This window comes from Chaetomium strumarium, assembly GCF_033439665.1.
Source record: "Chaetomium strumarium strain CBS 333.67 chromosome Unknown B0T15scaffold_5, whole genome shotgun sequence".
Classification (NCBI taxonomy): domain Eukaryota; kingdom Fungi; phylum Ascomycota; class Sordariomycetes; order Sordariales; family Chaetomiaceae; genus Chaetomium; species Chaetomium strumarium.
Window position 1 is genome coordinate 1,315,228 of NW_026944433.1, and position 18,256 is coordinate 1,333,483.

The following is an 18,256-nucleotide window of genomic DNA, read 5'->3' on the forward strand; positions in this document are numbered from 1 at the left end:
ATTTTGCCTGGTTTTGGTTTTGGTTTTGGCATCCTGTTGTTGGTTTAACGGAAAGATGTGGGTAATTATGTACGTGTAAAATATGGGATGTGGTTCTACCATCCCTGGCGTTGGGAATGCTTTCTTGGAGATGCCTCTTCTGGATCGGCTGGTTTCGGATCCGAGGTAGAATATTAGTCGATTTGAATAATGGGTCGACACCTTCTCCAACCTTCGCTTCTCGTCTGGCCATAAAGCTAGAACCAACTAAGAGAAGTTTAATAATGGCGGACTCTAGCACCTTTTCCCGTTCATTGACTTGCTTCCGATCACATACCGACCAAAGCTCCGTAAACGCCCAAGATCAAGCCAATCAAACTGGGCAACGGTGCCCCTGGCCCTCGACTGCCTCTACGAGCTCAGCAACGCCAGCAGAGACTCTTCCCGAGTATATAGTGGTACATGCAATCGTCTAGCGTCCCACCCGAACCCAACAGCATAACCAGCCATCTTATGGCAAAGTGCACCTCTTTATCCCTAGCCATGCAGCAAGTCTCATGGTATCGAACAGGATAATACTGATACAACAACGACAACGACAACAACAACAATAGAAGAAGTTAACATTACGTATGGTGGCAGCTCATCATCAAACCGTGTCCGCGAAAACGGTTCCCAGCGCGGACCCCACCACCCCTCTGACCCGCCGCCTATTCTCCAGGGCGCAGGTGAACACGACCGCGGTACTCGCCGCGAACGCAAGCGTCTCGCGCCACTGCTTGTCCAGCGCATAGCGGCGCGGCAAGAGGGTCGCCAGCGCGCGGGGGGCCACAAACAGTGCCATGTCCTTCCGCCGGCCGCGCGCCTCGAGCAGGATGCTCCACCCACACAGCAGGCAGCCCGCCGCGACGCAGTACCCGCCGTCGATGTGCTGGCGGCGCGCGACGTCGTCCTTCCCTCGCAGGAGGCGGGGGCCAAGCCGGGTGCGCGCGAGGCACACGCCGTAGTAGAAGAGGGTGATGAAGGTGGCCAGGAAAGCCGAGGATCGGGCGGCGGAAAGGGGTGCGCGTCGCAGGGAGCGAACGGACCGGCTGCGGACGGTCAGGAAGAGGAAGATGGGCAGATAGCGCGCGAAGGCCCAGCGGAAGGAGCGCAGGAAGCGCACGACCGCGTGGTACTCGCACGACGCGCCGCTGCCCATGTGCACCATCTCGCAGGGGAAGGGGATCGAGCGCGCCGGGTCGCCCCACTCGGCTGGCCAGCCATATTCGGTGCACATGGAGGTGAGCAAGGGGGCTTGGCCGGTGTCGCGGCCGTAGAGGAGTGTTCCTTCGCGGCAGCGCTGGAGCGCTTCGATGAGCCGGGTGTCGACGGCCGCGGCTGAGCTGATCCACTTGTAGTAAGAGCGCGGAAGACGTGAGGGCTGGTAGAACCAGGTCCACATGATGAGGCCGCTGGAGAGGGCGAAGATGGCGGGGTCGGTGAGACGCCCGATGGCGGTTTCGACGGGCGTCCATTTGCCGGCGGCCTGCCGGCGTAGTCTATGACGATGCCATAGCTCGCCGACGACGACATCCAGGGCGCTCGTAACGGCAAGGAGCGTCAGGTCAAGTGTGCGGCCGGCATAATGGACCGTCTTGGGACCCGTCCCCGGTATGGCATTGGACCTGGATCCGGATCCGGAGCCGGACTCGGCAATGGTGTCGGTGAAAGCCGGGGACCGCTTGGACTGGCACAGCCGTAAGCTCAGCCAGGCCGCAACGAAGGCGGCAAACCACCTCGAGACTCTAGATAGGCACCTATCAGCATCGCGAGATGGGCGAGGGGGTTCGGAAACCCAAGGACTCACCTCCGCCGGGCAACCGCGGAGAGATCGTTGGTCAACAGGTCTAGCAAGGCTCTGAGTGGCCGCTGAGAAATAAAATAAAGTTGGCACAAGTCAGTGTCGCGCAACTTGCAATAACCCTATCGGGGTATGACAGGAGGAAGAGGGGTCAGGTTCACCTCGATAAACGTGGTGCCCCCGACGACGGCGGCACAAAAGATGGGGAAGCCCTGCCAATCAAGCCCACCCCAGAGGATACGCTGCAGTGCTGTCACAAATGACGATTCCAGCTTGTCTCTGCGTCGTCGGCGAGCGTGTTGGGTCAGCAGAGCCACCAGTCTCGGTCCCACGGCGGTTGCTAATCCTAGGAGGTAGGCACGCGCCACCGGGCGGAGCACGGGGGGTATGCTGCTGTCCCATTTCCTTCGGGTCGATGACAAGGTGGATGGTGAGTTCGCCATGACACGGTGTGTGAGTATTTCCTGGTCCTGGGAAGTGCCGAGCTCGAGATATAACACTGGACTTCCGGCTGTCCTGGATTCCCGAGCTTCTCAACTGAAACAGTGCTCCACTGCAGGGTGTATCCGGTCTGTCTCCAGGATGTGGCAGAAATTAGACATTAAGAGGCGCGAAACTGGTGATGGAGCTGCTATTTCATCAAGGGCTCCAGCTTTGCGCTGGTGGACGGATCGCCGGCAAGCCTCGGGATACGTAGGCAGGCAATTGGTTCTAGATTCGCAGCGAAGACCGAGCACGCGGATCCATGCCAACCGCCAGAGCACCCCCAATGCAGCCGATAGCGATTTCAACCCTTGCTGTGTAGTTCACTATACACAATTCTGCTACAGGTAGAAAGCCAACTTCAGTTGGGATACTCTGGATGAAGCTTCGATGTTGTGGGTTTGGATTGATGGCAGCTGAAAGATGGTGTGGCTCGGGAACTTCCAGGTTGATCCGCTGCGACGTCAGTTGGCGTGTCACCCCCGTCCCCACAGATCTCCCCTGCAGTGAGTGATTTCGGGCATGTGACTGCTTTTGGCAGAGCAGGACGAGTGCCCGAAAAACCAAGCTCTCCGAGTACTGTGTCCTTCTGGTGTACTGGGTTCAAATCACGAGCTCGATTTTGACAGTGTCAGCTTCGGCAGACTTAGTTACACTCCGCCAAAAGGCAGGTTGGAGAGGAACTTTAAGCTCCAGACTGTTAGCAATCGCCCAAACTGCCTGTGATGGGAATTTGACCCCTGTCGTCAGGTCCATTGTGCGGGGCTCTGCCGTTTGCATGTGATTCCGGTGTTTCTTCAACACCGTCATGCATGCTTCCGAATCATTTTAGCATACATACATACCTTACCTAAACTTCTACTGAAAACAGCATCTATATGTAGATAATGTCATCTTCTCCCAGCTCACTAGAACTGAACGAGACAAATAATGGCAGCTAGTATCTATCGAGGGTGCGAGCCATTTGCGGCCGTATCGACAAAGACGAAAGCGCATTAGTACTTCCCATCTGCACCTTATTATAAACCCCGCCTCCAGCCCAGATACTCGAGGAACTGAACCAAATACCTTACAATGAATAAATGACGCAGCGATTCCCTGTGCTGCACCTGACTGGGCCAGAGGAAGAGCATCCGTCTCGAGACTACATTAGACAAGTTTTCTCTGCATCTTTCCGAGCATAATATGACCCCTGTTCATTGGGCCCATTCCATTTTCAAGGCACAGGGAAGTTCCTTCCCCGCACAACGCCAGCTGGTCGCAAGGGACTCCGTGAAACATCTCTTCAGCGCGAAAACAGAGGTCCCATTTTTGCGTGTGCCCCTACGACTCCCCCTGCCTGCATCATCGGAAAGGCTCAACACACCACAAGTCAGATCAAATACCTAACTTACCCTATGCATTGCTGGGCGTCGCCCTAACTGGCACACGACCTCCGTACGGAGCACTTCCACTATTGCTTCCACTGGCTAAAGTTAAATCGGCGCCACTGTAGATCGAGCATCCTTTCGAAACGGACAACCACTGGCTGCCCGTGGTCCGACTCCCTTCTGACACATCCCAAGAGATTGGCTCCTACCTACCAATTGCTCGCACAAAGCTCCCCTCACTCCCCTGCCGCGGGCCAGAATGGTCTGTGAAGGCCGCCGGCGATGGACCCTATACAGCCAGAAACGTTGCCTTTCGGATGTTAGTCTTGAGTATCCCGTCTCGCGACTGCTAGGAACCAGTCCCGCTGACTGACTACCCCCAGTTGGCGTAAGCCATTCTCCGCTCCTCGATTTCGATGTTCCGCCGCTGGCGGGTACCGACGAGCTTCTCGATAACGACGAAAGACAGTATTTAGACAGTTTCTTCCAGTGCGTCAATAGGAATGGTTATTCGGACCCTTGGCTTGGGGAGGGACTGGGCGGTATCTTCACGAGCGAGTGGCGCCTGCCCCCAGAAATCATCGGTCATAATGTGTCATATGGAACTGTGAACCAAACATTGGTCGAGGCCGTCGTGCCGGATCCGACCGGGGAGACAATCCCGCATGCGCTGTCCGCTAGGCTGTCACAACCACATACGATGACGTCTGCTCCAAGTCTTCGCTATCTCCAGAAGCCTCCGCGCGAGTCTGCCAGTTCAAGTACACCGGCCGATGTCCTAGCCGCCGCGACCGTCCTCTCCCGCACCAGCGCCCCCAACTTCGGCATGTCATTCAGCACGTCACAAGAAACTTCGGCACCAACTTCTCTGCCTTTGCTTTCATCCCAAAACTTACCAGTCGAGCCATCCGCGAGAAATCCCCACCAGTTCTCGCCCAGCCAACATCGCGTGGGACGCCAGAACGGCACGGTGTTCAGCGCGCTCGGGCACGGCGACACGTATGTGCACCGGCCGCGCCGCCCGGTTGAGGAGGTGCGATTCGGATCAGACCCGAACTTCAGCCACCACAACTTCGTGCCCGCGTCGGAGAGGGAGACCACCGAAGCGATGATGGCAGAGCAACTCGCAACACTTGGATGTCTCAAACGGAACATCAGTGCAGCGCCAACTCGAGCTCCTAGCCCTACTTCGTGGTCACCCACATCCCCGAACGCGGCAATACACTCAACCAGACAATCTAACACAATGGGCCAGAACCCTACGATTCCAAAGGGTTCAGGCAACAGTGAACTAACCCATTCTCGGAAGCGGATGAAATACAGCAGATCCGGGAAAGCGAGTATGGATCAGAACATGCAGCAGACATTCTCAGCACCCGTTTTGGCCGAGACACCGACGATAATAAAGAAAGAGGTAACAACGTCTGGGCCACGGAGGAAGAAACCACCCATTCCGATAACCCCCGAGGCCGAGGCAGTATCAGCCGGAAGCACCAAAAAGCGACGCAAATCAGGGGTGGCCGCCGGGGGGAGTAGCAATCCAAACAACGGCGCCGCAAACAGCAGCAGCAGGTCATCCATGGGCAAGGGACCCCGTGAAAATCTGACGGAGGAGCAAAAGCGTGAGAACCACATCAAGAGCGAGCAGAAGCGGCGCAACATCATCAAATCGGGCTACGAGAACCTCGAGCGCATAGTGCCGGATATCAAAGGCAACGGATACAGCAGAGCCGTTACGCTGAAAAAGACGGCTGACTGGTTGCTGGAACTCGAAGCAGGGAATAAGAGGCTCGAGGAGTTGCTGCTGAAGCTGGAGCGGGGTCGTGCTGGGACATAGAGGGAACACAGCACAACAGCAGAGCGGGTCACAGCCAGGAGAGATTAGAATCGGACGTGTTTCGCACAATCAACGAAACCGCAAGAAACGGGGCAAGAGGCGCTGTCTGGTATTCTCAGAGACGTCAACGGGTTCCTCGCAGGAGCGGAAGCACATGCCATAAAACTTGAGGGCATAAAGCCAGTTGGGGTGGCCGACGGGTTAAGGGAGGCGACTAATTACTGTTGAGTTGGGTGTCGGAGTCTCAGCCAGGAGGAGTGCGATGCCGTATATGTCTTTCCTGCGTGGCGTTGGGTTGGCTGGCGACATTTGACAGTATCCTTTACTCATACCAGGATCACGCAGCGATGAAGCAGCAGCGTAGACATGATGATGCTATATCCTAGATCTGTAGTTGATTATCCTTAAACAAATACCATTATGTATATTGATTACTCAATTCAGGTAGGTAGATAGGTATACCTGTCCCCCGAACCGTCTTCACAGCGCAAAGGCTGGATGTAAAACAAACCTTAGGCTACATACTGCGCCCAGCTAGGAATGGAGACAACGCTACCCACCGCGCAAGAGTCGCCACACGAGAACCAAAGGCCAACCGACTACATACTTTCCAGTATCATCATGCTTTGTTATATGCTATCATCCCAGAAGAGTCCAATTATTAGGGACCCTCCATACTATGATACCGTTGGTGAGCCAACAAGGCAAACCTCGGAATAAGCCGATCACACAGCTGACATCTATCCAGGTCGTCATCTTGCGTATCATCGGGTTCCCATCCAGGCTCCGAACCATCTCCGTCATCCTGATCCTCATCCTCATCCTCATCCTCATCACCGTCGCTCCGGTGGGCCTCCTCCTGCTCCGCCGCGCCAGAGCTTACCATTTCCTCATCCTCCACCCTCCCCTCACCACTAGCACGCTGTTCATCATTTACTTCCCCTTCTCCATCATCGTCGTAGACTGTGAACTCCCTCAGCTGCTCCCCATAGCGCCTAAACATCTCCCCGATGTCCCTCCTCCCGCCCACCACGGCCCCTTCTCCGCCGGACATGTTGGTCACGCAGACGTTGAGCAGTCCGATGTTCCACCCACCATCATGGCCTCCCTGCTGAGGATGCAGCTTGTAGAAGAGCGGCAAGAGCGTGTCGTTCACCAGGCGCTCGGCGATCTCTTCTCTGCTGCTGCAGCTGGTAGTACTACTGAACACGAAAGATGGCAAAGCACAGCTGCGGGAGCTGCGGGCCCAGTTGTAGGGCTTATCATCGGAGGGGCGAGTGTAGGGACGCGTGGTGAGGCGGATTGTTCTGGGTTGGGCCAGCCATCTCCTTTTCCCCCCTTCGACGGTGCTGTCGACGTCCTCGACAAGGTCGATCTGCATGCGCCGGAGGAGCGAGGTTGTTATGGCGAGCAGCTCGCGGCGGATATCGGAAGGGTCGTTAAGGCCTTTGAAGGTGTCTTCGATGCTGATCTGGGTGGGCACGTCGCGGCCTGCTTTGACTTCGGTGTCGTCCACGCCGTAGAGGAGTAGCCATACTCTGTTGCCGAGCCCTTTTTCCGAGCCGGGACCGGAAAAGAGCCGCTCGAGGACCGGGGGCGAGATGCCAGGGTGGGTACGAACTTGGCCTACCGTGGTCGAACATTCCATAGAGTGGATGTCCAGCTCGGGTTCCTTGCCGAGGACGAAGCCTTCCAGCACCCGAGTGATCTTGCCGCCTATCCCGGGAACTTTCCGGAGCTTGTGCTCGTCCATGAAGGATAAGACATCTTCCGGCTTGAGGCCAAGGAGGGTTGTTTGGTTCCGCGGCTTATTCTTGCCGCCAACCAACTTGGCCAGTAGCTTGCTAGTCGATATGCCGCAGGCGGTGGTGTAACCCTCGTCCTCGATCTTCAGTCGCAGATACCTCGCGAGGTGAGAGGCGAGCAGAAGCCGCGTACGCGGCGCACTCTCATCGGTTGGACCGCCATCATTTCCATGGATGCATCCGGCAAAGGACGTCGCGTCGAATTCGAAGCCAACCTCCGGGTCCGAGCGGGAGAGACAAAAATAGGAGTGTTGCAGGGCGTTCCGATTTAGCAGCTCCACATTATAAGATATGAGATCGGTGACGTCCAGAAATATCTCATCCAGACCCAACCGTTCCACTTTGCCATTCCATGAGTAAGACCGGAGCAGGTTATAAAGCCGCTTGGACACGTCCCGGAAAGGCGACAGGTCCTCGCCATCGGCAAGCACGAGGTCCGGGCAGATCCGCTTTGCCTCGGCAATGGGCATCAATTTCTTAACCCCATGCCGGCGGGCCACGTAGTTGCAGGTGGCGAGAATGCCCTTCTGCTTGATGCCCAGGGGCACCGTCCTCAGCGACGGCTGCTGGTTCTCGACGCACTGCTGCGCGCGTAAGCATCGGCGCCACAGCGATCAACAGAGCGGTGGAGCTGCGTGCCTGTGCATAGAAACAGTCGAGGTCCTAGACAGAACGGAGCGCAACGCGTCAGACGGAATGTCCCAGGTCGAGTTCAATTGTCTACGTGAGATGAGACAAGGGAAACCTGGGGGGAGGAGGCTGTACAAAATGGAGAATGACGCGGTCGTCTCTGCGGCGTGGCGTCTTCTTACTCAAAGCAGCTGGAAGATCCATCGCTGCGGCTCCAGGCGGTGTGCGGAGGAGGCATGTCATCCAAGCAGCACCGGCCCAATTTTCTGTGGTTATTGACTTGGTGTTTCCGGATTGTTGAGATGTCCTCCATGTTGCTCCCTCACCAAGCACCCAAGGTTCTGGGTCGCGACTATTGAAATGGGGCCCCTCTGGAACGCTATTTTTAGGCTCAGATAAGTGGGGACTTGTTCGTGCACGACTGGGTCCGAGGTGGAAATGCAGTCTGAAGTCTTAGCATGTGGGTCCACAGACTTCAACTTTAACGGGTTCTTCTCCCGGATCCATCGACTCGACAATACGGATTACAATGTCTGCGCAGAACCATTGATTGATCTCGTCGCCACTGTCAGTTATCACCGGCCTCAGATCACTAGCTGTGTACCCAGCAATTTCAGTGACTCGATGTCGTCAGAAGGGCTGGGCCCCAACACTACGTACCCGGTTCCGCAGATCTTGTCGGTCTGGACCTATTCTCGTCGCGACCAGGGCTCAAGTAAATACAGTACACTTTCTCTTTCTACCTACCACGTGCCTACCCAACCTCCGGTGGGCCAAAAACACCTCCGGGGTGTATACCGGCAGAGAGACGGGTGGATCTGTCACTGTTTTCCTGCTCTCGAGGAGCCATGGGTGCTGGGTGCGGGACATAGTTCACGTTTTTTTCTAGTTGAGCGGACCTGCTTACTCTGCATCGACCCATTTGCCGCTCACCGCCTGCTGCAAGGCTCCCCCCATATATGGAGTTCAGGTGGACGGGGCGGTCCGGCGGCAAGGTTGGCCTCAAGCGGGAGACCCAGCCCTGAATTACGATTCGGGGTGGCTGTGGCAGCATATCTTCAGATGATCTTGGCTTACATAGTGTAGGGTGGCTCAGGGTGGCTCGTGTCACTCGACAACAAGACGGAAAAAAGTTGCACTCTCGTGATCGAAGAGCAGATCCTTCTGGAATGCCACTGGAATCCTTCAGTTGGTCATATGCAGCATGCCCAGTCGGTTATCGCTCGCAAAGGCTAGCCTCAAACTGTGGAAGACACCAACAGCGAGGAAAATGGACCGCGTCTGTTGGCTTGGGCAATGGATCGAAGTCAAGCTAGTCAATTGCCAAATGGGGATTTCTAAATTCGCCTTGGCGGAAATAGACGCGTTGTGACTTCGCCTGCAGGTGGATCCAGGACAGCTCCAATCAAGATGATTGGACGAGGGGGCGCTTGTGCCTGCAAGCTGCAGGAAATGTGAAGACCACTAACAAAGACCGCTTCCTTCAACCAACAACCAACCACACACGTCCGCGAGGTCGTTGTGCATGGCAAATGTTGAGGGCCTCCGCGTTCACACCCACCCTTGCTCGGAGAGTGAGGGGTTGCTGCGATGGTGTGTCCGACTAATAGCACAGTCTTGTTGACTTGAGCAGCAGCTCAGGCTCGCAGCTATGGGTATTCCCACTGTGTAACTACTGCGTGTGCCAGGGCTTTGCAGACACCAGTGACCCATGCATTCGTCCGAACCAGCCTGGCGCTTCTGCTCTCCTCCGGTTGCTCGTCCCATGCTCGGCTAGCCGCCAGGGGGGGCACAGTGAGTGGTGACTCGGCAACACTGAACCAAACTCTGCCGAATACACATATAGCCGCCCTCCCCTTGCGGTTCCGCCCTCCTGGCGCCCGTGATCCGATCACAATTTTGTCTGTTGGAACCAACCGAGAGGTCGCCCGCGCATCTACCTTCTTTCCTAGCTGGCTTAGGGAATCAGGTGGTCTGCCTATATTTAATTAGCCCTCCTAATTCACGGCCTTCTCCGGTTCGGTCCCACTCTTTTCGCCATGTCGAGCACGTCGCCATCGGATCCGCCCAAGAGACCGAGGCTGTCTCTGCAGATCAAGGCTGCCGCTAATTGCTCGACTGGTCGGACCTCGAGATGTATTGCTGCCGCGGTCGACGTCAAGTCGCCCACGGCCTTCAATACCCTATCAAATGTGTACGCCACTGCTGTCGACAGGTCAACGCCGGTGCAGGAGAATCCGCCAACGGCAATCCTGGGGAGGAGGCCGATGCTGCGTCTGCAGACACAGGGTGTGACGGGGAAGGACCGTAACACGCCCACGCCGTATCGCGGACCTTACCTCGACACACCCATCACGGCTCAGCCCATGTCCCCGGCAGTCGCGCAGCAGATCTGCTTCCCCAGCGCAGCTATGACTGCGACACCGCCCCTGTCGGCCCAACCGCCAGACCAGACCGGGACCCAGGTCTTTACCTTCGATGGCGCAACGCCGGCGACCGCCGTCTCGGAAGCTCCACGGGCGCCAGCTCCGGCAGCGCAGCACCCCAAGAGGCGGACAAGCATGCCCACGGGGACAACCAAACTGCCCTACACCCACCCACGCAGCCTGCGCAGCATTCTCCGCAACTCGCCCCTTCCGCCGCTCAGCACAAGATCCCCCGAGTCGCCGAGGCGCCAGTCTCTCCGGCTGCAAGAGAAGGCAGCGCGGCGGGTGGCCTACAACAGCCCGCTGACGCAAGAGATCACGACCAGCAAGTACACCAAGTCGCACATCGACCTCCTTGCCGAGGACGCCACGCCCATCTCACCCTCCACCTCATCCTCCGACGATGGGGATAGCAGCCTTGACCTGGCCATGGCCGACGCGGCTAGCGACAACACGCGCGATGGTGGGCAGACTCCCGGACCGTTCGAGGAGATGCGGCGGCGCATGGCCAACATGCAAGCGTCCACCCCCATGGCGCTGTCGCCGACGGGCGGGGGGATCCGAAAGCGGGGCGGCAAGCGACGTGAGAAGAAGCGCCGCTGGGTGTGGACAATCGGCCAGGATGAGGAAGGCGAGGAGAGCGAGAGCGCTGCTACTAGGACTTCTGGGGCGGCCGAGCCCGTGAAAACGGAGCCCTCCATGTCGGTGCCTGTACTCGCCGTCCCCGCACCAAGACCGAGGACGAGGAATCAACAGGCGCAGGCGCAACTGGCAAAAGCCGTTGCGGAGGCAACACAGGCACAACAAAAGGTGCCGCTCCTCGCGGTGCCTGTGCCTCCTGGTGCCCGTGCCGCAACAGCTGCTGCCCCTGCCCCTGCCCCTGCCCCTGTGGTTCGAGCACCAGCAGCTGTTGCACCACAACCTCAAGAACAATCTCAACCCCGATCACAGCCCTTGCTCCAGCCGCAGAGAACCCGCGAACTCACCCCAATCCCATCCTCCTTGATACCCACCCGACATTCCACCCCGGACTCCTCCTCCTGCAGCAGCAGCAGCGTACGACGCCTCACACCAGAACCCATGCATCATCTAGGCGGCGCAGCCCTGGTCGACGAACCGCCAACGCCGAGCGTGGAATCCACGACCAGCGCCTCGGCCAGCAGCCTGCACAGCCGGGACTCCGTCTTCGACAACGACAACAGAACGGCTGGGGCGGACGTGGAGATGTCGGACGCGAGCAGCTTTGCGTCGGAGGAGGACGAATCCGAGGGTGGTGGTGTGTACGGGAAACGCGAGTATGCTATAGGCTATCTCCCTTATTCCTCGTTTGCCGGAAACGGGGATGGCGATGACGTCGAGATGGACGAGGGTACGCCTACCATGACGGCGCGGCCGGTGTCGGATATGCGGGCTGGTGGGCGAGGATGGGTGCCCTGGCGGGATATGTAAGGCGAGGACGTTGTCTCTTGATTGACCTGTCTTGGTCCGGCGGTCTACATTTGCTATAGTTAAGTTCCATGGAGTTGTTGGTTCTTGTATGGATTATACTACCTATGTAGCGGGGCGTCGGGGCAGCGAAGCATGGCATTTGATACCTGGGCCGGGTCGGGGTTATCGGATGGAATGTGTATATGTTTTATGAGATCCGACGGTTTATGATGGATTATCAAAAATAAGATGGTGAAAATGCAATGAAATAAAGTAACTAAAGATGTAGTTTTATGTTCAACTTGGTCTGTTCTTTTAGATTAAAAGTCGATACGATTCGGGCTTCGAGTTCGAGTTACTGGTGCCTAGAAAGCGATGTGGGATTTGTGGTTAGGGTTATGTATGGTATTTTTGCGTGTAAATGTTCTCCGTCTACTTAAAAGAGTCTAGAACTGGTCGCTATGAAAAAACCGCACCCTTTGAGCAACGACGAAGGGCTACGAGCTGAGTCGCTTTTCCAGGGAGGGCGACAATGCGAATCCGGACTTGGTAGCTTACTTTTTTTGTTATGGTCGAATTGCTAACTTAGCAGTTATAGAGTCACTAGGGAACCGTTTCTAACTATTAGGTAGTTTTTCAAGCATTGGAAGCTACCTTATACAATGAATGGTATTAGCTGTTAAGGCCAACTATCTATAAAAGGGCGAGAACATTTAGTTAGAAAACTCCTCCTTATCCATTTATAAGATCTGGAAGAAGTTCGTATATATACAAGTAGGAGATAAAGAGCAATTTAGAGGCCGACGGTCTAGATTGGTACTAGCAACTAAGGGAGACTAGGACAACTGAATTGATAAACCTTCCAATAACGTATATTATCAGTGGGTCACTCGCTGATATGGGTCACTCGCTGATAATATACGTTAATGGGTTAATGTCGACGAATAGTAGCTCCCCGACAAACGTCTGAAATACTACCTCAACGGCGACCGAATTATAGGAGGAAAAAGTACCTAACTTTCTTTCTTTTTCGTGTGGGGGATAACAGTGATCAGGCACTTGTGAGATGCAGATTGCAAGCGGCTTAAAGGGGAAGCCAGGAAGTTATCAAGTTGAAAGGCGCTGAAGATAGTCAGCCTGAATCCTTAAATGGTTAGGATGGAGGTTGTTCATGCATTCAATGGCGTAGTCGTGCAGCGCCAGAGATTTCGCTTTGTATACCTGGTAGGCAGTGGCAGTGATAAACTTCCGAGACCAGCTTATAGCTCATAGTTGGGTACCTACCTCTCTATCTACCTACCTACCTACTACAACTACCTACTTAGCACCTAGGGCTACCCTAAGCAGGAAATAATGAGCGTATAATCCCCCCGAGACCTGCTCAATGTCCTAGAGGCAATACTATGAAATCCAGCCCCATGTGATGCAACTAGAACCGGGGAATACATTCTTCTTCTATGTTTTCTGTCAAACCTGACCGGGGGTACGTCCAGCGAGTTCCGACCTGCGGGTGGACTTCCTAGCATGCACATACACACATACATATATACACACACGACTCCACGTCCTACCTGCGCCTCTCGCCGCCGACCCGGACGGTTCTAAGACTCCCATGAGTCCTATCATTTCTGCTGTGACGAGCGGCCACTTCCTGGCCAGCCGGGGCGGCCTGCGAACCCGAACCCGTGCGGGGTGGCTTCTTGTCCGTGCCAGGAGTCCTTGGTCCCGGTGGCAGTTGACGAGACGCTGCCCGGGGGCTTGACTTTCATAATATCCCTACCGCCAATGCCGGGCCCCGCGGTGCCCTGGGGCTGGGCGTGGTAGCCGTAGGCGCGAACGGCATAGTCCCTTGGCTGTTGGACGGGGGCACCGGCACCCTTGTGACCCTTGTCCTTGAGGGACAGTCTCCCAAGCGAGTCGCTCAGGGAGGAGGCGGGATTGGTGTTGGGAGGGCGGGCATTGCGACTCCCGGGGGGGTCGGCCTTGGTGCTTGGCTTGCTACTGCTAGTACGGTTGAGAGGAACGGGAGTTTTCCCACGCTTGGCCGCATTATAAGCGACACCCTTTCGGGTATAGGCCAGGCCCAAGCCGGCCACAGCGTCCGATGTAAAGGGGTTGGACCCGTAGCTCGTGGGCTGAACGGGGCCACTAGCATAGCCCGGGTGGTAACCGGAGCCGCCGCCTCCTCCTCCGTAGTATCCGGGTGGCAGTGGCGGCAACTGAGGCTCGGGCGTAGGCTCCTTAGCGGGAATATTACCGAAGCGCCAGTAGATGTTCATTTTGTCCAGAACCTCTTGGCAAGAAGGCCGCTTCTTGTTATAAAGGTCTGTTTCGCGAGGTCCGCACGGCCATACCTGGCCCTCTGCTATGACGGCCCAGTACTCGGTAGGACGACTATGCTTGTCGAGTCTTTCAGTCTTGAAGCCCTTGACGTTGTAGACGAGCATGCTCATGTCCTGGATCTCCTAATTCGCTATGTAGGTGTCCCGGTACGTCAACCATATATCGATAGCCGAGTCTTCGGCGTAGATTGCCATAGGACCTTCGATTGTCCTGAGTGTATCCTGCCCCTTTCCCTTTTTGTCGCGGACCACTATATCGTACTGGGAGGCCAACTTCCAGTCACGGTGCCGTGCTCCTTTATATGGGTATACACGCTAGTGCCATCCTATGGATGGCCCCGGGGAATGGTGGAGATGAAGACCACGCTCTTGTCGCCAGACCAAGCGGTCCAGTCCTTATTGGGCTCGCGATATACAACTACCAGGGCGGCGGCCAGGCAGGTGCCGTTCTGGGTTCGGCCAACTTCGCCTGGAAGTGCCGATATGTAAAAGGTAGTAATCCCTTGCATAGGAGAGTGCATGCTCCCAGCCCACCCGCGCTTCGATCTAGCCCCATTTTCTCCAAGTAGTAAAGCTGCCGGAACCTTTCACGTCAACGTCCGACCAGCTGACGAACTCAGGTGGGGATAAGCTTATTTCGGCGTCGTAGGGAACCGACATCGCAACGACTCGGACAGGCAACGTAAGTTGCTAATTCGATGTCAAGAACGCAAGGTTGATAATATTGATCAGAACAAGACTGCTCGTCCAGGGAGTGTTGTGGGGTGTGTGTATGTATGTGTGTGTGTATATGGGTGGGTGGGTAAAGCAACGTGTACCAGGCCTCGACTAGCGAGGGCGTCAGAGAGCAAGGAGAGAAGAAGGAATGCAATGCGTTTGTTTATGGGTATTGATAGTATTAGCATGAGAGATGTCTTCACCATCAGAGGTGAGCAATTGCTCCGACTTTATACGGGCTATGGGCTACGGGCTACGCACCAACCATAACGGTTTGCTTGAGAATTTGAGATGCCACGATTCTCACGCCCGCGGCCCGCTGGTCCTCCGGTCGTTTGCCATCCATTCGACGGTCGTAGGCATGATCAAAGACCAGGGCCTATAGGCTATTTCAGAGAGAACTCGAGAGCCGAGACAACGGTCACCAGCCCACCGTTTAGGGAGTCGGGAGTCAGGACTTAGAGATAGCACGGGCGGTTACACGGTACCGGAACGGGCCGTCTCCGCTACTTCTCCTGCATAGTGTGTACTTGCCTTATTACCTAGGAACATTGGTAGGGAGGCAGTACTAGTTAGTAGAGTAGGTACCAATAGAGGACCAGCCTGCTAGGTACCTAACCTGAAGCTGCAGTAAGAGACATAAGGACCAAGGTACCTAGGTAGGTACTTAGCCAAGGCCGCTCCGCCTACCGGGCACGCCGCGCTCGACCGTCTCTCGTCTCCGTCTCATGCCTCAACCGATCCCTATCCTGGGGCTGCCACTCTCGGGTTGTCCTCATCTTCCATACCACCGTATAGCCCGGATCAGGTGGCATCCTGGGACTGTTGGCATGTCTTGCACGGGCTGTGTGTGGGCCCTAAACTTCTGGCCTGGCACTGGCTGATTGGCCTACGCGGTCTGCACGGTCTGTACCTGCTTTGACGCAGCGGTATAGATGGTTGAAAGACCAAAAATAAAAAATCACCACCTCTCCTGCTTGTAAGTTGTCCCCCAAAAAAGAAACAAACCAAGACCGGCTGCACCGCCAACAACAACAACTACTACCAACAACTAGCCTACCAACAACTGCTACCGCAACAACTGCTACTACCAATAATGTCGCTCGACGGCGAGGTCGAGGAGCAGCTGTCCCGGCCCCCAAGTCTTACTCTTGTGCGCCTCCCCGCCCACATCCGCCATCGCATATACCTCCACACGGGCGTGGCGCGGTTTGACGGGCATGCATGCATCTATTACTTGGACGGCCGCAAGGAATCGCGCAAGGTGAAGTCGGATTTCGACCCGCCGCCGACGCGCAACTTCGCCGGCTTATTGCTATCCTGCCGCACTCTGTACACCGAAGTCGCCGCCCTACTGTATTCGGCCAACCGATTCGTCATCTTCTACTCGCACCACGGCTCCCTCAAGCCTCTCCGGGCCCTATCGCCAACCACTCTCGCCTCCTTGACCAGTCTGAAGGTCGTTCTCAACGAGTCCTCCTGCCACCAGCCCACCGACTCGTATAACCACCCCCCCAGTTGCTGCGGTTATCTCCATCCCAGGCGCAAAAGCAAATGGGCCGATGCCTCCTATTGCGCCAGCAAGTACCACCATACCGTGCATCGCCGTCCTTTGCTCGACCTGGCTATGGACCTGGACGGGCTGGACTTGGCATCGGCCAAGCGAGCAACTCAACCGATGTTAAGCGAGTGGTGCGAGACCGCAACCTATCTTTCGTCTCATGTTAGCGTCGGGCGCCTGGAGCTCTCGCTGGTTTGCGACATCGATCCCGACCATCAACATTCACTCGACGTAGGTCGGCTTGCTGTCGCCCCTATCGCTGTCTTCCCACGCCTCAAAAATTGCCATATACGACTTGGCAAAAAATGGAACCGTCCACTCCAGCGGCTCGCCGAAGAAGCCGTTCTCCAAGCCTGCCGTGCCTCCCCAAGGCCTGCTGGAACGGTATCGCCGGCCCTGACATCCCTTCCGCCCGAGTTACGTCTCCGTATCCTCGAGTATACCGACTTGATCACCCCCTGGAAAGAAGTCACATTAAGCAGACAGCACCGGGGCTACCAGATATGCCTTCCGCCTTGCACCAACAGCGAAGGCGGGTGCCCGCCTGATATCCACCATGGCTGCCGGCGAATCCATTGCAATGCTTACGTCGATATGCCCGGCGTATCTGAGCGGCCCCCAGGCTGTTTCTGCCGCCGCCGACATAGCGCCTTTACCTCCACCTGCCACTGCTGGGCGCCCCCGACCAACTTGTTTCTCGTCTGCCGCGCCCTGTGCCGGGACGCCCAGTTTGTCTTCTTTTCCGGGAACCGTTTTATCATCTACGACTTCCACGCCCTGATGCCCTGGGATCTACCCGCCGATCAGCGATATGAAGAAGCACCGGACTCGGCCGGCACCACCGCCACCACGCCGTCTTACCCGTACGAGCGTCTCCTTGCTTCCGAGTTCCTCAGAGACATCATCCCAGTCCGCTGCCTCGCCGACCTCCGCTTTCTGGAGTTGGTGTTTCCCCCTTACGTGCCCCGCGGCTGGCCCAATGGCAAACCTGCCGCGATACGGGATTGGCGTGATACGGTCGACTGGATTCGGGACAAAATCAAGGCACCGGCGCTTACCTTTCGTCTCGTCATGGTCGACTTCCATAGTGATGATATACCCAATCGCCGCCAGAATTTGACAAAGGACCAGGGACACCAGATAATCAAGGGCTACTCGTCTATTCTTTTGTTCTTGAGACCCCTGGCAAGGGACGGCGGTCTGGCGGGCTTGTCCATACAGCCCGCATACCCCTGGCGATGGAACCCGGGCGCAATCCTAAATAGTATACCACGACATCATGACTGGGTGGACGAAGCGGAGCAAGAGATAAAGGAGAATGCCGAGAAGTTTGTATTCGGGCGCAAGGATGCACCCAACAGAGCGGAGCCGAGAAAGAGCACTTGGCAACGCTGGTATGACGTGGAGTACACTTGCAGCTATATACACGGGCTGGATCCGCTGCTTGATGACAGCCTGTAATCAAGGGCTTTCACACTCGTGTCTCGCAGTCTAGGTAGTTACTTGGCAAAAGGCTGGATCCGTTGATCAAGTCCAAGGTGCTAACATTCTGCCTTGTCTGCGCCGACCGCTGGGGGACGGAATACGGATCCTGGGCGCCATCAATGCATCTCCATCGCAACTGCGCACGAGGCGTTGCGAGAAGTCCCGGACGATTCGACGGGTGTGAACCGAAGTGAAATGGGCGACGCGGCGACGCCTTCCGGCTCCCGTCGCCGGCGCGCCGTTTGTAAGCTAAGGTAGGTACTAGCGTTTCGGAGGCGGCGACCGGTCCGGGAACACGAACGGGATCGCGTCCGGCAAGCGGTCGGGTGTGCGTTCAAAAGCTTGGAAGT

The 18,256-nt window shown here is 56.4% G+C and overlaps 7 protein-coding genes across 7 annotated transcripts; 4 read left to right on the forward strand and 3 right to left on the reverse strand.

Moving 5' to 3' along the window:
- The first annotated feature begins 2 nt into the window (after window positions 1-2).
- B0T15DRAFT_235141 (uncharacterized protein) lies at window positions 3-542 on the forward strand. Its single transcript, XM_062863005.1, has one exon. The coding sequence runs from the start codon at window positions 117-119 to the stop codon at window positions 453-455; it is 339 nt and encodes a 112-aa protein (XP_062720066.1). The 5' UTR covers window positions 3-116; the 3' UTR covers window positions 456-542.
- B0T15DRAFT_235137 (uncharacterized protein) lies at window positions 315-2,720 on the reverse strand. Its single transcript, XM_062863004.1, has 3 exons — window positions 1,984-2,720; window positions 1,829-1,890; window positions 315-1,766 (listed from the first exon to the last, which is right to left on the reverse strand). Exons 1-3 carry the CDS (start codon window positions 2,263-2,265, stop codon window positions 629-631), a joined length of 1,482 nt encoding a protein of 493 aa, XP_062720067.1. The 5' UTR covers window positions 2,266-2,720; the 3' UTR covers window positions 315-628.
- Window positions 2,721-3,957: 1,237 nt separating this feature from the next.
- B0T15DRAFT_494758 (uncharacterized protein) lies at window positions 3,958-5,512 on the forward strand (the record flags this gene model as incomplete). The annotated part of the gene is made up of 2 exons (XM_062867041.1): window positions 3,958-3,994; window positions 4,059-5,512. The coding sequence occupies 2 exons, from the start codon at window positions 3,958-3,960 to the stop codon at window positions 5,510-5,512; spliced, it is 1,491 nt and encodes a 496-aa protein (XP_062720068.1).
- Window positions 5,513-5,972: 460 nt separating this feature from the next.
- Window positions 5,973-8,386, reverse strand: B0T15DRAFT_536021 (uncharacterized protein). Its single transcript, XM_062869534.1, has 3 exons — window positions 8,083-8,386; window positions 7,957-7,980; window positions 5,973-7,898 (listed from the first exon to the last, which is right to left on the reverse strand). The coding sequence occupies exons 1-3, from the start codon at window positions 8,188-8,190 to the stop codon at window positions 6,174-6,176; spliced, it is 1,857 nt and encodes a 618-aa protein (XP_062720069.1). The 5' UTR covers window positions 8,191-8,386; the 3' UTR covers window positions 5,973-6,173.
- A 1,464-nt stretch (window positions 8,387-9,850) lies between these two features.
- On the forward strand, window positions 9,851-12,164 carry B0T15DRAFT_235192 (uncharacterized protein). The gene is made up of 2 exons (XM_062863006.1): window positions 9,851-11,117; window positions 11,824-12,164. The coding sequence occupies exons 1-2, from the start codon at window positions 9,987-9,989 to the stop codon at window positions 11,845-11,847; spliced, it is 1,155 nt and encodes a 384-aa protein (XP_062720070.1). The 5' UTR covers window positions 9,851-9,986; the 3' UTR covers window positions 11,848-12,164.
- Window positions 12,165-13,423: 1,259 nt separating this feature from the next.
- On the reverse strand, window positions 13,424-14,254 carry B0T15DRAFT_494761 (uncharacterized protein; the record flags this gene model as incomplete). The annotated part of the gene is made up of 1 exon (XM_062867042.1): window positions 13,424-14,254. One exon carries the CDS (start codon window positions 14,252-14,254, stop codon window positions 13,424-13,426), a length of 831 nt encoding a protein of 276 aa, XP_062720071.1.
- A 1,570-nt stretch (window positions 14,255-15,824) lies between these two features.
- On the forward strand, window positions 15,825-18,252 carry B0T15DRAFT_568207 (uncharacterized protein). The gene is made up of 3 exons (XM_062870752.1): window positions 15,825-16,613; window positions 16,908-17,815; window positions 17,912-18,252. Exons 1-3 carry the CDS (start codon window positions 15,957-15,959, stop codon window positions 17,946-17,948), a joined length of 1,602 nt encoding a protein of 533 aa, XP_062720072.1. The 5' UTR covers window positions 15,825-15,956; the 3' UTR covers window positions 17,949-18,252.
- Window positions 18,253-18,256: the final 4 nt, after the last annotated feature.